The sequence below is a fragment of the Pocillopora damicornis genome, chromosome 13 (assembly GCF_964200805.1).
Source record: "Pocillopora damicornis chromosome 13, jaPocDami1.2, whole genome shotgun sequence".
Lineage (NCBI taxonomy): Eukaryota > Metazoa > Cnidaria > Anthozoa > Scleractinia > Pocilloporidae > Pocillopora > Pocillopora damicornis.
The window spans coordinates 4,213,894-4,234,480 of record NC_142682.1 but is presented as its reverse complement, the minus strand read 5'-3'; the positions used below and the strand labels follow the sequence as shown (position 1 = coordinate 4,234,480).

The 20,587-nt window shown below is 37.7% G+C and overlaps 2 protein-coding genes across 5 annotated transcripts in view; both read left to right on the top strand.

Moving 5' to 3' along the window:
* The window catches only part of LOC113682522 (ribonucleoside-diphosphate reductase large subunit), a 32,840-nt gene extending 18,695 nt beyond the window's left edge, over nucleotides 1-14,145 (top strand). For all 4 annotated transcript variants that reach the window (XM_089192126.1, XM_089192127.1, XM_089192128.1 and 1 more), the window contains 19 exons: nucleotides 34-119; nucleotides 1,463-1,640; nucleotides 1,975-2,075; nucleotides 2,911-2,970; nucleotides 3,061-3,405; nucleotides 3,842-4,018; nucleotides 4,659-4,807; nucleotides 5,411-5,546; nucleotides 6,416-6,481; nucleotides 7,087-7,191; nucleotides 7,275-7,331; nucleotides 8,980-9,027; nucleotides 9,151-9,255; nucleotides 9,531-9,599; nucleotides 10,632-10,708; nucleotides 11,254-11,389; nucleotides 11,640-11,735; nucleotides 12,134-12,322; nucleotides 13,132-14,145. In XM_089192126.1, the coding sequence (XP_089048252.1) occupies nucleotides 34-119; nucleotides 1,463-1,640; nucleotides 1,975-2,075; nucleotides 2,911-2,970; nucleotides 3,061-3,405; nucleotides 3,842-4,018; nucleotides 4,659-4,807; nucleotides 5,411-5,546; nucleotides 6,416-6,481; nucleotides 7,087-7,191; nucleotides 7,275-7,331; nucleotides 8,980-9,027; nucleotides 9,151-9,255; nucleotides 9,531-9,599; nucleotides 10,632-10,708; nucleotides 11,254-11,389; nucleotides 11,640-11,735; nucleotides 12,134-12,322; nucleotides 13,132-13,299 (2,348 nt within the window). In that variant the 3' untranslated portion in view covers nucleotides 13,300-14,145. The remainder of the gene's footprint in view (nucleotides 1-33; nucleotides 120-1,462; nucleotides 1,641-1,974; nucleotides 2,076-2,910; nucleotides 2,971-3,060; nucleotides 3,406-3,841; nucleotides 4,019-4,658; nucleotides 4,808-5,410; nucleotides 5,547-6,415; nucleotides 6,482-7,086; nucleotides 7,192-7,274; nucleotides 7,332-8,979; nucleotides 9,028-9,150; nucleotides 9,256-9,530; nucleotides 9,600-10,631; nucleotides 10,709-11,253; nucleotides 11,390-11,639; nucleotides 11,736-12,133; nucleotides 12,323-13,131) is intronic.
* A 583-nt stretch (nucleotides 14,146-14,728) lies between these two features.
* Nucleotides 14,729-19,593, top strand: LOC113682512 (cathepsin Z-like). Its single transcript, XM_089192131.1, has 4 exons — nucleotides 14,729-15,031; nucleotides 16,030-16,268; nucleotides 17,662-17,859; nucleotides 18,216-19,593. The coding sequence occupies exons 1-4, from the start codon at nucleotides 14,910-14,912 to the stop codon at nucleotides 18,563-18,565; spliced, it is 909 nt and encodes a 302-aa protein (XP_089048257.1). The 5' UTR covers nucleotides 14,729-14,909; the 3' UTR covers nucleotides 18,566-19,593.
* The last annotated feature ends 994 nt before the right edge of the window (nucleotides 19,594-20,587 follow it).

Sequence of the window (20,587 nt, the reverse complement as noted above, 5' to 3'; positions counted from 1 at the left end):
CAGATGGAAAATTAATTGGTCTTTCTCTTTCAGATGGAAAAGAGGAGGAAATCAATCTGAACAAAGTTACTGCCAGGATTAAAAAGCTTGGTTATGAGCTCTCTGATTTTGTCGACACGGTAAGATTACCTTTGCGTGCAAATCAGTGAACGTCAACTAACCGAATTGACTTATCTTTTGGCGCCAAAAGGAAAAACGAAATCTACCATTTATCGTTAGATTAATGGCAAATGCGTATGTTTCTTCGATGAAATTACATATTAAGGACTAGTTAAATTCGTGGAACTCCTTAGTATACCATTTTCCTTGTCGTCTTCAGGTCAATTTCAAAGATCTTGGCGCGCAATTTACAACTGCCTCTGTACCGTACACTCTTCCACAACAAAAGCTACGCTGTATAAGCTCGTCAGAAATCCGTACAGTGATCGTAGTTTACAGATTTATTCCTATTATCTCCATTTTTAACATGGATTTACCAATTTGTATCGCGAATGGCGTTGGTACGAAATTTATATTGTTCTCGGAAAAACTCACGATATTCATAATTTGCTATTGGAAACAATTTTAGCCTAAACTGGTTGTGCATTAAGTACTAATGAACATTTGTAGGCACAGTTTGCTAAGATGGGCTACTAGTTTTAAGATTTTTGAAAGGATAGTTGATACGTCATCGAGAATAGCGCGAAATGCAAACCATGCGTTTCAAAGAAAATCAAGAAACGCACTGATAATAGATTGTAGAGTGTACTTTTAACTCTACACGTACACTGCTATGGAAAGCTATTGTGCAGTCAGTGCAATAATGAAACAAATATATGTACTTGGGTTGTTATTAAGCATGTGTGTAAAATTATGTATTTATGAGGCACGTCACATTATTAATACTAACGAGAATAAGATAAGAACTTATGTGCTCTAATTGGGGACACTTGACCACAATTAAATATCTAATAAGTACCGAAAATATGAGATATATGTACATGTGTAAGTATTGAAAAATATATAAAATTATCAATGAGTCATGCATTAAAATCAAGGGTCAGTAGTCCAGTAGGCTCGTGAAATAAACCATTTTGATGCACTTGTGTCCAATGGTTCCGATAATTGGATAGATTTGTCCATTTTGGTCCAAATGACAGGGCCTGAAGAACTCAGACTATGTTTGCTATAAGCAACAGTACAAAATCTGGGCACCAAGTTGCAGATTGTCTCTCAGATATTGCAGTAACCATTCAGTTTACCCTCAATCCTTAACTCCCAAGATCTGATAAAAATTTCTTTCCTCAAGTTGCTACACATTTCCTTGTCAATTAGTTGAAAGAATTTGGTGTGAGATCAAGATAACATTTAAACTGACAAGTCTAGTATCTGTTGAATAATGTATAGATATTATGGGAAGAAATTACATGTTTATCACCTGGGAGTTAAGGGTTACAACTTGATTTTCTTTTCCATGATTCAGTTTGAGATTGTCAAGAAGGTAATTGATGGCATCTACCCTGGTGTAGCCACAACTCAGCTGGATATACTTGCAGCTGAGATTGCTGCCTCCATGACAACCATACATCCTGACTATGCTGTCCTTGCAGCCAGGATTGAGGTTTCTAATCTTCACAAAGAAACGAAGAAGATTTTCAGTGGTAGGTGTCTTGTGTCTTACCTCTCTACTCTGCCCTACCTCTTAAACTCACCTTTATTCCTACAAGATCTGGCAAGTACTGTAGTATGGAAACCAAGAAATCTCTTTGACCACAGATTTCCACCCATAATCAATTTTAGTCCCCAAAACAAGTGAAAGAAATTTTAGAAATTGTTTTGCATTCAACCTTATACCCTTACGAGTGAGTAGCCCCTAACTTTTTGTCACAGTATCATCCCTGAATCATACTTAAAGGTCACATTTCAAATGGATTCATTTTGCATGGTTGTGCATCCTTCTCTTATTTTCTTGTATTTAATAATTTTTTCCCATAGAGGTAATGACAGATCTCTATAACTATGTCAACCCAAAGAATGGTAAACATTCTCCGCTGATCTCCAAGGAAACTTATGACCTCATAATGGAGAATGCCGATGTAAGTTTTTAAACCAAGCACAAGCTTGTTATCTATGTTAGAACACTATTACCCTAATGATTTGAACTGACACCTAGTCCTTCATTAAAGCAAATAGATACCTTTGTTCTGTCAAAGGGGGTAGCACTGGGAATTTCAGCTTATGGAACTCTTTACTTTGGCTAAATAATTTACGTCTTGAAAGCCAAGTAATCGTGGTTACATAGTTCATATCTGAGGTGTTAATTTAATATTTTCTAGAACACAGCCGGTTTGAGTTATAACAATATGATGTGGAATATTTGTATTGGGGTTATCTGTGACTATTATTAGAACAGTTGGGTGGATTTGAATTTTAGAGAGTTTTGCAACAGATGCAAGTACCTTTTTTACGACCCTGTTTGTTCAACTGATTCACTTTAAGAATATAAGACCTAATTTTTATAACCTGTGTTCTTTAATATCTTTGCCACTTGTTTGTGAGAATTTGAAGTCATATCAGAGTTCTCCTTGGTTAGATCAATATATTATTAACACAATGTTACTTAATAAATATGATAATTTGCCAGTTCGTTGAAAAGAATATTGTCAGAGACTGGGCCTGAACGTAGTTGAGTTTTGATTGACATTGCATGTGCATGCAGTCACGCATGTTACTCTTAAGGGAATGTTATTTCATCAGGAAAAGGTGTAAAACAGTTGAAAGAAAATCTGTGATTGTGACTTCAGGGTACTAAACTTTTATTGCCTTAGAGACATTCCCGAAAATATAAGCAATCTTGTTTTGTTTACCAATATTTAAACCTGAGATTAAAACTAAAATCCTCAATTATTGCCTCTTTTTTTTCTTTCTCAGAGAATTGACTCAGAGATCATTTATGATCGTGACTACCAATACAACTACTTTGGTGTTAAGGTATGTGTGTGGACTCTTCTTGTCCAATTGAAGTTAAACCATTCTTTCCTACTCAATCAGGTTTAAAATCTTTAAAATGACTCTTTCCAGACAATGATGAGGTCTTACCTGCTTAAAATCAATGGCAAAGTTGCTGAACGACCACAGCACATGTTGATGAGAGTTGCACTTGGAATTCACCAGACTGACATTGAAGCAGCAATTGAAACATACAAACTGTTATCAGAGAAGTGGTTTACGCATGCATCACCGACCCTGTTCAACGCTGGTACATGTAAACCTCAACTGTCCAGTTGTTTTCTTGTGACCATGACAGATGACAGCATTGATGGTATTTATGACACACTGACACTTTGTGCTAAGATATCCAAGGCTGCAGGTGGAATTGGGATCAACGTGCATAACATCCGGGCTTCTGGAAGCTACATTGCTGGGGTAAGAAATCACCCTGAAGATGGTAAACATATCATTGCTGTTATCAGAGGAGTATTGTGAACTGCTGTTCATGCTTTTTGTTCTGCAATGCATGCTTTCATACAGAGTGGGTTGTTAGGAACAATTCTAGCATGGCCAGTAAGTTTTTATCATCAAATTCTAAAGAGCAGGCCTTCTACAGCTCTAGATTCTCATTGTTATGCCTATAATGTGTGGATATGTTTTAAGACTTAGCAGACCTTACTCAGGGTGGGTGCTTATTCAAGGTTGGAAAATTAATAATAGAATAAATATAGTACCATAGTTCTGACTGGCCATAGGGATAACTAAATGTAATTTTGACACAGATAAAATACAATGAAAAGCCCTTTTCCGTGCTGTGAAATTATCAAAACTTTTGGAGGGATTTGCCAATATTTATTTCCTTTCAAACTAGACCAATGGAGTCTCAAATGGTCTTGTTCCAATGTTGCGTGTGTACAATGCCACAGCCAGGTATGTAGATCAAGGAGGCAACAAGAGGCCTGGTGCCTTTGCCATATATCTGGAGCCTTGGCACAGCGATGTTTATGATTTCTTGGAACTGAGAAAGAACACTGGCAAAGAGGAGCAGGTAAAAAAAAATTGGATGATTTTCATAATTAATTTTCTGTTTAGCTCAAAATTTATTGTAGAGGTGAACTGAGTTCTCTGTGTGACATAGAGAAATTTCAAGCAGATTTAGGGTTGTTGTAACCAAATTTAATAGATTTACAGTCTTCACTGCATAGGTGGATGAAAAGTTTGTGTTTCTCTACTGTATTTCATTCAAGATTACAGTAATGAAATTTATAGAATGATATATCTCAAAAGGAAACAAATGTAGAGGTTTTGGAGTGAACACCTGGACTATATTTCCTTAGGATTAGATTTGAAAATGTTATTTTGGGTCTTTAAAGTTGACAACAGGGTTTGTATGGGTCCTGGAAAACCTGAATAGTCCTGGAATTTTATTTTGACATTTTCCAGAACTGGAAAGACCTGGAAATCTGCTCAACTTAAGCAAGAAAGTTTTCATAATTTACTTTACAAGAAATGTATGTAGACTGTAAGGAGAACTGATTTTGAAATCTCAGGAATGAAAGAGTTTTAGTCCCTGGGATTTGTTTCTGTAAAAGGGTATGAACCTTGTACCAAGATTTTCAAAGAGTCACCCCTAGGAAGGAAAGATGTATTAGGCACTTCATGCTAAATGGTTATCTTTGATTCTCTAGCGTGCTCGTGATCTTTTTTTTGCATTGTGGATCCCTGACTTGTTCATGAGGCGTGTTGAGAAGGATGAGATGTGGTCACTAATGTGTCCTAATGAGTGTCCTGGATTACAGGACTGTTGGGGTGAGAAATTTGAAGAGCTCTATGTCAGGTATGTGTTAAATGCAGAGTGTGCTCATTTTGTATAAAAGATTATAGTCACTTATCAGCCTGGCAGGCCATTATTTTTGCTGTATGTCAGTTCATAAAGCATCTGGCCATAAATCAAGAATTTGCCTGGGTGAGAATCCCCTCCTGAAAACCAAGAAAAAGGACTCAAATTTAACTAGGGATGATTCATTTTAAGCAGCCATAGGACACAACCAGTAAAACTCTAATTTGAAATATTAATGGTGGGCTGGAACCATGAGGGTAGCATCAGGAAGGGGCAGAAATGTTGCAAAAAGGAACCATGGCAACTGTGTCACAACCTACCTCCAGGAATCTGTCAACATAACAATAACAAAGCACTGTATGGAATGAGTACTAACCAAAAATTTGAAAGGGAGAGAGGAAAGGAGCTGCCACATTGAGCAAAAGCATGTGGCAATTGCCCTGCAAACTCCCATGGAGCCGAAACCCAAACAATGAAATTTCATAAAAATAGGCACCTGTTAGGAAAGGACCAAACATTCCAAAAGTTGAATGGTTTGGCACCAAATACTATCAGTATAGATCATGTTTATTTCTTCCTTTTAACCCTCTTTGTAAATAGGTATGAGGAACAAGGGAAGTTTCGGAGACAAGTCAAAGCACAGAATCTTTGGCAGGCAATCTGTCAATCACAGATTGAGACAGGCACACCTTACATGCTGTACAAAGATGCATGCAACAGGAAAAGTAATCAGCAGGTACTCAAGTGGGTTGACCCTTTACACCCAAACATCAGTCTGCATATTCTCCATACTGTTCTCTATACATTTCCTAAGATGCTGACAAGGAGAATTTGTTTAACAATCAAGAACTTCTTTAGTTTGAGATCAGTTCCATTATTTGCATGACCTTAATGAGTGATTGAGGGGTTATGCAATGAAAAAAATTACATGCCAGTCACTTTTAGGGATAAAAAGGTTCCTTATTCAGGGTTGCCACGGTCAGGGAAAAGTCAGGGAAAAACAAAAATTTTTCAAGGTCAGGGAAAAGTCAGGGAATTTTGCAAAAAGTCAGGGAAAATCTCAGTTCTTGTCAAAGTCAGTGAAAAGTCAGGGAATTTTGTCAAATGCCTTGCGTTCAAAATCCCGTGAAAAATGTAAAGAGATGGAACATGAAGAGAAGAATATCGATGGTCTACAGAAGAAACTGAAACTAATGTAAAAGTGGATTTACCAGTAGCTTATTTGGTAAGTCGCCTAATGCAAGGTCAGTGAAAATTGTTTTCAGGTCAGGGAAAAGTCAGGGAATTTTTTGGGTTCTAATGAGTGGCAACCCTGTTATTTATTTATTCTTGACTCACGACACTTTGCTCTGACAAAGGGCTAACACTTGAAATGGCAATTTTAAAAGTCTTTTACAGTGGCCAATTTAGTTGTCAACTCAGTTGATGATACTAAACTACCTTGTTATACTCTTCCACTAATGCAACACCACAGTTTCTTTAGAAACTTACCCCCTTTATTCATTTATCCTTATCTACCTGGTACTAGATATAACTATCAAAATGTACTGATATTGAAAACAAATTGTACCTTTTTTTTTTTAATCAAACTGCATTTCCTTCCAGAATGTTGGAACAATCAAATGCAGCAATCTGTGCACTGAGATTGTTGAGTACAGCTCTCCAGATGAGGTGAGCTTTTACATTAACATTGAGTAAATCATTGTTTTGTTCTTTTGTCTCTTGTGCTTAGTCTCTAATATAGAGTCATTCTCATACTTTGTCTTGGGAACTGAAAAAGTTTGGAAATATTTCATGTTCATTACATGAATGGTAAACAAACTTGATCACTTGGGGAGGTTTATTGACAGTTCAAAGTGAAATTACAAACACTATTGATCAAAAGAATGCTTTCTGCTATAAATGTTTTGCCTCGTGAAGAAAATTCAGCAAAAATAGCGCTCTTTGTTCAAACAAAATGTTAATTTGATAGAGCAAAAACTGAAATTTGCTGTATTTTGTTTGTATTACTTTTGCACAATACTGTACCTCTTGTTTGAAAAAAAAAGGTTTTGCACCCGTTTTGCACCAGGAGGCATTCCTATTTGATTGTCATGGAAACTTTGTCATGATTGACACACATCCAAACGTGCTTATAACCACATGAAATGTTATCATTAAAGTTAAGTGTTGACATACTGGTGTGAGTGAATCCTTCAGAAAGAAAGCCTAAATAAATCCTCATAAGAACCTTACATATTATTAAGCAACAAAGTATCTTTCCATTCATCTCTCAGGTTGCTGTCTGTAACTTAGCATCTCTGGCACTTAACAAGTTTGTTGTAACCAATGGAGGGGGCCGACCCACATACAATTTCCAAAAACTTTTTGAGGTTACCCAGGTTAGTACATAGATTAGGAAAATGATCACTGTGTCAATATCAAATAATTTACTCCTTGTTAATTTCCTGTATAAAATTTTTAGGTGGTAACACGCAACTTGAACAAGATTATTGACATCAACTATTACCCAGTGAAGGAGGTTTGTGTTTAAGAGGCATCTTATTTTGTTTCATTCTTTGTTTGTCTGTTTTATATTGATATATATATATATGCAAGGCTGTGCTCTAAGGAAAATTTCAGGGAGCCCTTCGGGCTCCCAAGCGTTTTAGCTTGGGTGCCCAGGCCTAAAAGATGGTTGCCCAAATCAAAATTTCGGGGAGCCCTTCGGGCTCCCAAACATTTTAGCTGAGGTGCCTGGGCCTCCTAGTTGGTCGCCCAAATTAATAAATCAGTCAGTTAATTATCAAAAATGCGCGATACGTAATAAATTGTCACGACACCAAGGACAATGCGGGACTTATAGAGTTTATACCCGTTTCTAAAACAATCACAACAAAAATGTATCTTTTCTTTTTTATACATCGTGTTTTACTGGAAAAACAATCTTAAGTTATGTTTTTGCCTCGCAGACACGGCAGTAAAAAGCCGGCTAAAATATTAAATTAGCATAGAAGAGCGACTCCCGTGTTTATTCAGCGCTTTATTAATCGCCGACCGTACTTTACGCCTATCAGAGCAGAAGTAACAACTTCTTTTGAAAAACTAGCTGATGAGCCATCCCAATTTAAAGGAAAAATTTTAATGCTATTGGAAAAGCCGTTAAAATCGAAAACTGTGCAGCTAGTCAAGTTCAAAGTCAAGGATTATGCTACATGTGAATTCACGTGGAACGACCTTTGAACATCAACGCGCGCCCGATGGAACAACATTTTCTTTTAAAAGAACGACTCCTGTGTTCATTTAGCGATTTATTAATCGTCAACCGTACTTTACGCCTGTCAGAGCAGAAGTAACAATTGCTTTTCAAAAACTAACTAACGAGCCATCCTAATTTAAAGGAAATATTATAATACTATTTGGAAAAGCGGTTAAAATCGAAAACTGTGCAGCTTGTCACGATCAAAGTCGATGATTATGTTATACGTAAATTCACGTGGAACGACCTTTGAATATCAACGCGCGCCCGATTGAACAACATTGTCTTTTTTTTTTTTGACTGTAAATCAAGAAACCAACACCAGCCAGTCGCCCGGCCGGGCGACCAAGAAAATATTTTCAGTCGCCCGAGGCCAAATGTTAGTCGCCTCAGGCGACCGGGCGCCGTAAGAGCACAGCCTTGTATATATGTATCTCACCTTTTTGTCTATGGGCTGTTATATTACTTAGAGAGGGTGAGAAATTTTGCTGTGCTCAAATTCTTTTGTTCAGTCTTTTTGGTAATTTTTTTCTTTCACCCTGTAAAATTTGCATTAAGTTTTGTTTAGAGTCAATTTTTGTTACATTTTGTTCTTTTAATCCTTAAACTCCCACATCGAATTTGTAATTCTCCTAACCATTGGTCACACAATTCTTGTAAAGTTAGTTCAGAGAATATAGGATTGGATCAACTAATTATCCCCAAATTGATACTTTTCTTGATTCTCACCACTTATCTGGTTGATGTTGTATTGATACTGTAAGGAGAAATTCTGCCTTGATCACTCATGAGAGTTAAAGGGATAATCTAATGCAAATTCCTGCTCCAGATGGTGTATTATTACTTTGCCAACTTTTATTTACATCATTTCCATTAAATTGTGGCATTCACTCACTTACCTTTTTCTCTTTTTTTTTGTTTGAATTTCCAGGCTGAAAAATCCAACAAGAGACACAGGCCCATTGGTATCGGAGTTCAGGTAAAAATAGTGTTTTAATTTTTGGGCGACTCACCACAGTTTTTTTAAAGTACAATTCCACTAGAGGCTCACTGTGTGAGTAAAAAAATTTCACAGCTGATTAATTCTTTACTGTTCTTTCAGGGATTGGCTGATGCCTTCATTCTAATGAGATATCCATTTGAAAGTGAAGAGGCCAGAGATATGAACAGGAAAATATTTGAGACAATCTACTATGGGGCTCTGACAGTAAGTGCTTTTCATTTGTAGGTTTATGAGGTTATTTTGGACATGCATTGTTTGAGAGTCACAAGGCTAGTCAAAAGAAGCTCTGCAAGGAAAAAACCAAATGTTCCCCAAACCAAACTTTCCTCTGTTGTCTTCCTACTCTGAGTTGGGACTTGAAAACCATGTATTGGTAGTCCAATTGTTAAAGAATAACTACTTTGCTTTCATCTGTAGATTTAGTTGTTCAGCATTCGTAAGAAGATGATGAATATCTAATACTTTTTACTCTATTACAGGCTTCCTGCAAACTGGCTAAAGAAAAAGGGACGTATGAGACTTACCAAGGGTCACCTGCAAGCCAAGGGGTAAAGATGTTCTTTAGACTTAATTGCATCTTGTATTAGGTGATGATAAGAGATTGTTATCAAAAAGTAAAGGTTCACCATATCAAGAGGTGAAAAATAAGGATAATTTTTTAAGTGGATTGTACATCTAATATCAACACCCCAAGTTGCAACCAAGTTGGTTGCCATGGCAAGTAAAATTTTGACCAAAAGCACCAATTGGTGACCAAAAGATTTGCAAAAAAAAAACATGAAAACATTTATTGATCCTTGGTAAAATTATCAAAGGGTGAGCAAAATTTTTTTACAGCAACCATTTTACAATTGAAGGTTGCCAATAGGTGACTTTTTGAGAATTTGAACTTGGCCACCGTGTCAATGTGGAAACATAGACAGAGATGTACCAAAGTAACAAGTCACTACTGGGAATGAAGAGGGATGAAAATTTGTTTAACCCTTTAACTCCCAAGGATCTGATTGTTAAATCTCCCCTCTAGCTACTACACATTTCCATGTGTAATAGCTGCAAGAATTTAGTATTAGATCAAGATAACAACTTTAACCTGATAAGTTTGAGCATTCTCATTACCTGCTTGCTGGTCAATGTATGGATATTATAGGGAGAAGTCACATGTTGATCACTTCCGGGAGTTAAAGGGTTAAAAACCCAGAACTTCTTTAGTTGGTCACCATTTTCTTTTTTTCTCAAGACCTTAATATTTGATTCAGGGCTGATACTGTGAGGAGAAATTAGATTCTTATCACTTTTGGGGAATAAAGGATAAAGGCACCCACTCTGACTTCCTTCACTTATTAACCCTCCCACTCCCAAGATTTCATTTGTAATTCTCCTTACCTTGTGCTATACATTTCTGATGATGTTATTTTACGAGAACTTGATATTAGATCAACTTATATTTGCCTAGTTTGTATTGTTCTTTGTTCTCATCTCTTGTCTACCTGGTTTTGTTTTAATATTGTGAGGAGAAATTCTGTCTTGGTCACTCATGGGAGTTAAGGGGTTAACATTTATAATCTTTTTCACTTCTAAAGAAACTTCAGTATGATCTTTGGAATGTCACTCCATCTGATTTGTGGGATTGGGCAGCTCTCAAGGCAGAAATAAAAAAGTAAGATTTTCATTTTTTTAGTTAATGAAATATGGCTGTCAAAATCCTTTAATTCTTAAAGTTTTGTTGCCTGACTAAGACTATCAGTGTAGCAGTCAAAACACCATGATCAATACATTTGATAGGTAATTTTAGTGTTAACAACTGAGTTGAAAATGTAAATTGACCACTTTTAAGAGTTCAAAGGCTGACATTTTGAGTGCTAACCCTCAGCAATCACTCTGACAAAGGGCTAACGCTTGATACGACAGCCTTTAAACTCTCTATGGTGGTCAATTTATGTTTTCAACTCAGTTGTTAACACTTAATTACCTGTTATACTCTCCCACCAACACAGCACTGCAGTTTTTTGACAAACTTACCCCCTTAATGCATTTGATAGCCTGACTCCACACTGGGAGACAAAGTATTTAACATTTCACTTATCTGAAAAACCATAATGAACAACGACATTTTCTATAACAGGGTGTCTGTTAATCATATAATTTGATAAGAACATTCCATTTGACAACTTGATGGATTATTACTTTTTGTTGTTTATTTAGGTATGGATTAAGGAATAGTTTGTTGATTGCACCAATGCCAACAGCTTCCACTGCACAGATCCTTGGCAACAATGAGTCTTTTGAGCCTTACACGAGTAACATCTACACTCGACGCGTTCTCTCAGGAGAGTTTCAGGTACATTCTTGATTGTTGTAGAAAAACAATGATATACACAGTATTCTCCCTTATTTTAAGCATGACAGGTAAAATAAATTTTCAAACCAGTAAAGCAATCCTTTTACAAGATTTCCAAGCAGTTTTAAATGGTACTACAATACTACGGGTGGTAAATGTTACCGGTTACTGCCTGAAAAGGAGAACACTGTATACAGTATTGGTAGTGAAAATAAAGGCTCATTGCAGTTAATGTCTTTTTATCTTGTAGATTGTAAACCATCATCTGTTGAAGGACTTGACTGAAAGAGGACTCTGGAATGAGACTTTGAAGCACAAAATCATAGCTGCAAATGGATCCATTCAGGTATTTGTGAAATGGTACAGGTCATGAACAACCTCCACAAAGAAGATTCCTAACTGACTGACTGATTGCTTAGTACCCAATGACGACAAATGGGCTTTCTTGATCAACAGTTGTTAGGTGTATATTAGGCAGTGGAGGTTGGAGAATTCTCTGGCCAAATTTCAATGCCCTGCGTTTATTTTTTTCAAAGTCTCATGTTACGACATACTTTTTTCCTGCAACTACATTTCTTATTAAAAACCTTGCATTAGATATGTGCAGTTTTTAAACTGCATATACAAGCCACAAACAAAGTCAGATTGTCCACTCATTATTTAATCGATTTACTTATTTTCTTTGGAGTAATCAAAGAATTTTATGACACAAAGTAAAAAGGTGTCCTTTGTTCTTCACTACAGCACATTGATGAGATCCCTGATGACTTAAAGCCTTTGTACAAGACAGTTTGGGAAATTTCTCAGAGAACTCTTGTAGACATGGCAGCGGACAGAGGAGCTTTCATTGACCAGAGCCAGTCCTTCAATGTGTTCTTTGCTGAACCCAGTTATGGCAAGCTAACAAGCATGCATTTTTATGGCTGGAAAAAGGTAAATGTTTTTTTTATGAATGGTGTTGTCACATTAGACATGTGCCATATGTTCATTTTCCAGAGCATGAATATTTTGTTGAGTTAGTTGAATGATAGATTCTTGTGAGCCTAGCTTCTCTTGATTTCATCAACATGGAGTGTTGTAACTCCTGGAAGCCTCTTGGATAGAATGCTAATTGAACTGGCTTTCAATGTGTTTTCTTCTAGCAGACTTTGCTTGGTGCATTTAGACGGCCTCTACCTAATCATAGGGGCTCCTAATTGTTAAATAAGGAGCCAGCCATTATTTATCACCTGACGGTGGGGGGTGGGGGGTTGCATGGATTTCAGGGGGAACAGTTGTCTCCAATATAGTATAGAAAAATGATTGCCAATCAATTGCCAGTGAGGGGGGAGGATTAAGAGTATATTACAGAGCGGTATAGAGGAACGAGTCAACCCCTTGACAACTTGGCAGTTTTATTTAAATATTCCCTCATGGAGAGAAGCATTCTGAGGGTTGTCTCTTAACTTTTAACTCCCATTAGTGATAAACATGTAACTTCTCATAATATCCATATATTATCCAGCAAACAGGTGATAAGAGAACTCTAGGTTATACAATAGAAGTTGTTCTATCAACCTAACTCAAAATTCTTGTTACCAATTGACATGGAAATGTGTAGCAGCATGAGGGAAGAATTTATATTCAGAGTTAAAGGATTTGAAATAAAAATGAAACACTGCATGATAACATAGCTAGAGTGACTTTGGTAGGTGTCTTAAATATGACCCAATGAATGATGGGCTGCTTGTTGCATCTTGCAGGGCCTGAAGACTGGAATGTACTACTTGCGTTCACGCCCTGCTGCTAATGCAATCCAGTTTACAGTTGATCAAGAAACCCTCAAGAAGACAGCTAAAACCAAAAAGGAGAACACAGAAGTCTTGGCATGCTCTCGGGACAATCCTGATTGCTTAAGCTGCAGTGGATAAATGAAAAACTGCTCTGTGCTTCTCACTAACTTAACAAACCACCCCACGATATCCTAGCTTGCATGTACTATGGCAACCTTTTTTTAAAAAATAATGCACTTTCTGATAAATTGCTACAACTGTAGTAAGCAACAATTCTATTTCCTAAAAACTCTCATCATAAGTATATCACAGTTCTACTTTCACCTAGTTGCAATAACATCAAAGAGAAAGTAATTTAAAAAAAGGGAAAAAATCCAAATGGGAATTGATCAGAATAAAAAATTTCCTTACTTTTAATTACAAGTTAAGTTGATTTAAGTTAACCGAGACAGATCTCCTAGATTTATTTGTTAAATGTAGTAATTTCCAGACTACACCCTATATAAGATGAATGATATGAATTTGCAAAATCAATTCCTGTGTGGGTTTTTCCTTGTTTGCGTTTAGCTTTTTTTCCCATGAAAATGTCTCTGCATTTAGGTGTAGATCAGCAAACCTAAGATCATGTAACTTTGCAAAATAATATCTTAATTTATTTTTCTATTACTGTACAATCAGCAGACAACTGATTTAATGAGCAAAGTGAGGTAAAGTCGCAGAAAAAAATGACTATTTCTGTGTTTTGTAATGTATATTAGGAATGGACTGTACTAAAGACACATCCTGACCTTGCAGGCCTACAATGTAATTTAAGTAATTTTTGTGATTGCACAATAATACTCAAACACAGAGTGTACATATCATTGTAACTTTTTTACATGATCATTGTCTTACCCAAATCTCACCAAAAACCCTGATAGTAAATATTATACCCAGGGAATGTCAAAAATAAACAATTAAAAGCTTTGCATTCTGTTCTTGAAAGCTTTTGAAATTATGTTGTTAAGAACTGAATAATAACTTCTCCAGACCGAGCGCGAGGGTCGCACTGGGAATTATTGGTCTGATGTCGAGGCAGTAAGGGCCGAGTACAGCGTGGTCCGAGGGCCAATAATCGTCAGTTCGGCTCAAGTAAGTGAGGTTAGTGGGTAGTGTATTAGTGGTACTCGGACCAAACTTGGTTAGTTTGAATTTTTCGGCTTTGGAGAAAATAAACGGTTTGGGACTATTCCCCGGAAACAACCGGAGTGTTCGGATTCACCCCGAGATTATCTTGCTATAAATTAATTTTGTGTTACTGAGGCTAGGAGCACTTGTTTCTACTAGAGTCAAACTTTTGGCAACATTTCTCGACCGTTAATACCTTTTCATTCTTGGTGGGTGTCTGTTGCTAGGAAATTAATCCATATCAGTCACTTTTGACATCAAAGTCCACCCGCTAACCGTACCAAAAACAAACAGGGTGAGAAGGTTTGTTTCAGTCTCTCTGAAACAAACTTTTCAATTAAGTATTGCGCACGTGCTAACAGAGAGATATAATAAATCACGTTATTCTCACAACCATCTCGAGGTCTCATCTTACACCCAAAGATCCTTTCACAGAAATTCTTCTGATGGTCGTGTGACTTGCATACGATTTGCTAGTGATTAGAACAGGATTTCAGTGCAGTGAGGTTTATTCCGACCTTGTATAAGACATTTTAGCTGTTAAAACGTTGCTGTAAGGAGCCACGGTATTTCTTGCAAGAATGAAGTTTCTTTTCGGGTACTTAATATTCTTGGGACTTACTTTGGCTATCGGAAGTTCTGCCGCTAAAGATTTCCAGACCTGCTACAGCCCAAGTTTTGACGAAGGCATAGAGGAAGTCATGTACGTTTACTTTCTGATGCGCACTTTTTCGTTCTTTCATGCAGTTTAGATGAAAAGAAGCTTACTTTCTTTCAGTTGAAATCAAACTGTTTGACTGAAGCAGTTTAAACGTGCACCTGATTTTGTCCCCTCGATGGTCATCATCTTGACTGTGTTTGGACTTTTTAAACCTTTTGATTACTCATCAAAACGGATACCTTGAAATCGAAACTAAGAGACGAATGCGTAAGGAAGTGGTTGAAAATGGATATACGGGACACTTTAATTTAAGTGCTGATTCTAAAGGGGGAAACGCCTTTAAATATCGCTTTTTGATAACTCAACGGAAAACTGAATAAATTTCAACTCATGAAATTTTCGCGAATCGCTCATTAAGCCGGCAACACACTTGGCAATTTTATGCGTCGATCACCGAAATCGCCAGGTGTACTCGGTGCAGCGATTGCGATATCGCCAATCGCCGCGATCGGCGTATAAAATCTCCAATATCTGGCATACAAGATATCGGCGATTTCGTGTCGGGGACTGGGACTCACATTACGCAATCGTGTAATCTAAGCTTCGACTACAGAAGTATGACAACGTGTCCGGAAACACACCTCCTATAGTTTTCGTAAACCGAACTGTTGTCAGCACTCTTAACCTTGTTTATTAAAACGTATAAATCCACCTCGAGACTTCTCTTGGATACTTTCTGTTGCGGCCAGAGAATTCCAGGAAATTCGTTGGTGATCACATGAGCCGCGATCGGTGAGAAAAAGTCGTCAAGTGCATCAAAGTACGTTACGCGATTTTGAGGGTGTGCATTTCTGGCCACTCAGATTTTTCAAAAATTGGTCACACGCTTCATCCCACCCTTTAGGCAGTTTGCTCGTTCATACGTTGCGTTCCAGTTTTCCCTTCGTGATAGTTTCCCCTCTCTGAATGGTCTTTGCGTGTACTCTAGTCTCGGTCCTACAAACGTCAATCAAAATGGGTTCTGTTTTTTATTTTACCAGCAAGACTCCCCGGCCGCATGAGTACCTTACTGCCGATTCAATTCCAAATCAGTGGGATTTGAGAGACATTCCCGGGAAAGGTAACCTGGCCAGTGTGACACGGAATCAACACATTCCCCAATATTGTGGCTCCTGTTGGGCTTTTGGATCAACCAGTTCAATATCAGACAGAATCAACATCCTACGCAAGGGAAAGTGGCCAAGTAACCTCCTGTCAGTCCAGAATGTCATAGATTGCGGTAAGCAAGTTGTGGTCAATATGTGGGCCTAATCTCATACCCAGATCCTACCTTTTAACTGTAATTAAAATGTTGGATCCTCATAACCGCTTGGCCGTGGAAGGTCTGAGTACGCGACTAATTTGGGTCCAAAAGAAATTTGTATGATAACCACATAGCCGTTTATTTTCTGGTCATATTTTATTTTGTTTGTTGATTTGATTTTCACTTTTCGTATCTTTTTGTGCAAGTACATCATTATTATATTATTTTTTTTATTATTTTTTTATAGAACTATGCTGCTTAGACTCAAATGCATGCTTGAAAATTTAGCCAATCAGAATTAAGAAAGTGACATCCCTCGATAGTTAACGACCATTCACTGGAGTGGAGGTGGCTCGTGGTGGATGTTTATCGAGGCGCGAATCTGCGAGGTAAATATCCACCACCTGCCACCGACACTGAGGTGAATAGTTGTTCTAGTATATACTAAAACGGTGGCATAATATAGCTAAAAGATTATTTTAACTCATTTATTCCTGCAACGACTACAACGTTTTCGGGCGCAAATCCTACGTGAGTCGCTCAGAGGTGAATAGCGAAGGATATTCAAAGTATGGGTGGCCAACCAGAGCGCGCCTCAAACGCTATCTCGTACCCAGATCTACTCCACTGTTTAAGTGTATACTATGTGGCATTAATATACACCACTCAAGTGAATAGTACTTTTCGCGCGCGCTGATTGGCTCGTTCGGAAGTGAATGGAAAGTATCACTCACCTCCTCTTCCACTCCACCTGTTAGAATAATTTTCTGGTTAGTGTCGCAAAACCAAATCCGAAGTAATCACAACAGCAAATCAAAAGGAATATATCACTTACAGTCAATGAGAACTAAACAAACAAACAAACAAACAAACAAGCAAGCAAACTGATTTAAGTGTGCGAAAACACGAGTGAGAGGCCATGATTGGTTTGCTCGGAATCTGGTTGGTTCACAAAAAGGCATTAGTTTTCTGCATCAATTTCATGGCAAATTAATGAAATTTTCAATTGAGCTTAAAAAGTAATTTGGCATTCCTTTGGTTTTGCTGTACCTCGCTCTGCGATTAGTCCATAAAATTCGCACTATCCTTTCAATCAATGAGATGCAAACTAGCTAAAACAAAACACAACTTGGTCGCCCGCGTTTTCCCGCGCTTTAAGCAGTTTGCTTGTTTTCTTTTGAGTTCTGATTGGCTCTTAAAGGTATTTTCCTTTCTTCTGATTGGTCCATGTCAACAATTTGGCTTTGGCTCTATGGCACCCATAATAGAAAAGTGCTCGAAACCAAAACCGAAACAATTTCGGATTATTTCCACCACTTATTTGACGGTTGCTTTATTAACAATGAATTAAAAAATAATGATACAACAGGGAAAGCTGGCAGCTGCAGAGGTGGTGGTTCACTGAGTGTGTATCGTTACGCTCATGAACATGGTATACCAGATGAAACGTGTAACAATTATCAAGCCAAAGACCAGATATGCACGCCATTCAATCAGTGTGGAACCTGTACCCCTCAAAAATGCTATGCTATAAAAAACTACACCTTATGGAGAGTCAGTGAATACGGTAAGTGGATGATTTGAAGGTGACCAATAATTAAGCAAATGACCTCACTTTCTATCGGTGTACCGTGTAATAACCTACGTGGGATGTCGGGAGAACACGAAAAACGTTTGTAAATCACGCGGCTCTGGCAAACGTTTCAAATTAAGATAGAAAGTGCAAACTATTGCTTTTATAAAATAAACTTAAAATGTTTCAATTTCTGTGGGTTAACCAGTTCAATAAACAATAGATTTTGACCAATCAGGGAGGCGCCTGTAATATCTCAGTTTTTTTTATAAAGTAATTAACATATTTGATAACTTTTAACGTGATAATAACAAATCCTCTCCGTACAAATTCTCCCAATGCTGTTGTAGGCGTTGTAAGAGGACGTGAGGAGATGAAGGCCGAAATTTACGCTCGGGGCCCTATTTCCTGTGCTATCATGGCGACTAAAACCTTTGAAAATAAGTATCAAGGAGGGATCTACAAAGAATACAATAAATTCCTAAAGTTAAACCACTGTGTGTCAGTCGCTGGCTGGGGTGTTGAAAATGGTACAGAATACTGGATTGTGCGCAATTCCTGGGGCGTGCCCTGGGGAGAGAGAGGCTGGTTTAGAATCGTAACATCCAGTTACCAAGGTGGATGCCGGGGAGACTACAACCTGGGCATCGAAACAGAATGTGCATTCGCCGTTCCGATTGTAGAAGAGTACGACATATAAGAAGATATCACAGTTCTCTTGTAGATTTTGCATTAGGCTGGATTAGTTTCAAGCAATCTTTTTTTTCATTAAATATATTCCAGTCATACATCTGCTTGTTCGGTTGCAAATAAATTCATCTTTGTCATATGAGGAACTCTTCAGTTTCTAGATTCAGGTTTATCGGTGCGCCAGAGTGTATGGCAGTGAAGCTGCGAGCGGCTTAAGAAGGAAGACCATTTTCAATTAGGTGTTTCGCCAATCACCGCTTAGCCAATATGAAACCGCAAGGCGGAATCGCATTAATCTCGTACCCAGATCCTACCGTTTAACTTAAACTAAATTCTTGCCACCACTTCACCGTGGGAGGTCTAAGTACGAGACTAGGTTTGTATTTAAGTAGCCAGAAGAAACAGTAATGAAAGTATCAGACTCTGAAAAAGATTTGCATTATGTGTGTTTGGATTTACGCACTATTGGGAACTTGAATTTTTAGGTTCGTTTGTAATTGACTTTAGGTGATTCCTCAATAATGCAATGCGCATCCTGTATTGCGCATACAAATCACGTAATCAAACTAATAAGGGTGCACGCATTCCAAAATTAACGAATTGTTTTTCAATCAATGGCGAGGTATACCGGTACGATGGTCTTTTCCTCCTGAACGAGAACAGGGAGTGTGTCGTTTATCAAATAGGCGTTGCCTCTTGTTGATAGATTTACTTAACGACAAGATTCGTGATTGACATAAATTCTATAGATTGATTTAAAAGCGTTAGATTATTATGTTTTAAGTCAGTTTTTCACCGGAGTCGAAGTGAGAGAGAAGTTATTTTGTTATCATTTTTTCTGTCTCTAAATCCGCTTACCTGGAGAATCTGCTAACCTGTAAAGTGAGACTGTTGTAACGACCCGCCACAGAAGTAAGTTTACATTGAAGTTTTTTAACTTAGCTGCGAGATTAAGACTTGATTTGCGTTTGTTCTGATTGCGAATTATAAATGTATTTCTTTTAGATCGAATAATTATTAAAGCTTGGCTTAATATTATACGGTTTGTGGTGGTCATTTGATCTAACCAGTTCCGAGTAAGGAAACAGTCAGCTATATTTTTTATAGCATAATCCTAGTGTACAAATTACCACGAAGGCCGCTGCTCGAGGATACAGCAATCGCTCTGACGAAGGGCTAACGCTCGAAACGTCAGCTTTTAAACCCTTTACAATGGCCAATTTACGTTATCAACTCTGTTGATAATTCTAAACTACCCTGCTATATTCTCCCACCGACGCAGCATCACAGTTTCTTTAGAAACTTACCCCCTTGATACAACTCATGCGCCTGATTTAACGACTCGAGGAACGTTGTGAGTCGATGCTGTTTAAAACTGCGCGATCTTGTTTACAATTTATTTTTCAATACTCTCGAAACGTTTTACCCAACAAGTATTTTTTGAAAACCCTTGCTTCCCGCTACCGCAAAATGTACCGTGAACCGATGAAATGACGTGCGTAGTTAGTACCAGTGCATAGAAGGGGTAAGATTGGCTTAACATACCTATTTAGCAAGCTCGGTGAACTATCTGTTTTCTTGCAGTTTTCAAAACAGACATCATGGTGTAGGAATTATTTAAGGAAAGACTGATTGTTATAGAACTCTTTTTCTCTGAGAAATTACGCTCTAAACAGAATAGGGAAAAGGGTTTTGATCAAAGGAATAAAGAAATCCGGATTGAAATTTAACCTTGGGTGAGCGCTGTTAACAGCTATTGTTTTGGTTATGTGATTGTTGAACTTGTCATCTATTAATGACTCGTGATGCTGTTTACTATGTATTTAACTTTTGATAATGGGTCTATAAATTCGAAACTTCATCATACTCCCCCTCCCCACCCCGCTCCCCCGGCTTACTCCCCGGGCATTTGAAGATTTGTTTGTTCAAATTCCCGCCTCTGGGGTAAAAACTGTTCGAATGCCATACCAAAAATTTTTTCAAAAGGCAAACCCTCAACTTGATTATCTACACATTAACTAAGCTTTAAAAC

Bases quoted from the DNA above. Each gene is read 5' to 3' on its own strand.
- LOC113682512 (XM_089192131.1), top strand. From the start codon at position 14,910: ATGAAGTTTCTTTTCGGGTACTTAATATTCTTGGGACTTACTTTGGCT. The intron at 15,032-16,029 runs GTACGTTTACTT...TTATTTTACCAG, and splicing joins GAAGGCATAGAGGAAGTCAT to CAAGACTCCCCGGCCGCATG. The intron at 17,860-18,215 runs GTAAGTGGATGA...ATGCTGTTGTAG, and splicing joins ATGGAGAGTCAGTGAATACG to GCGTTGTAAGAGGACGTGAG.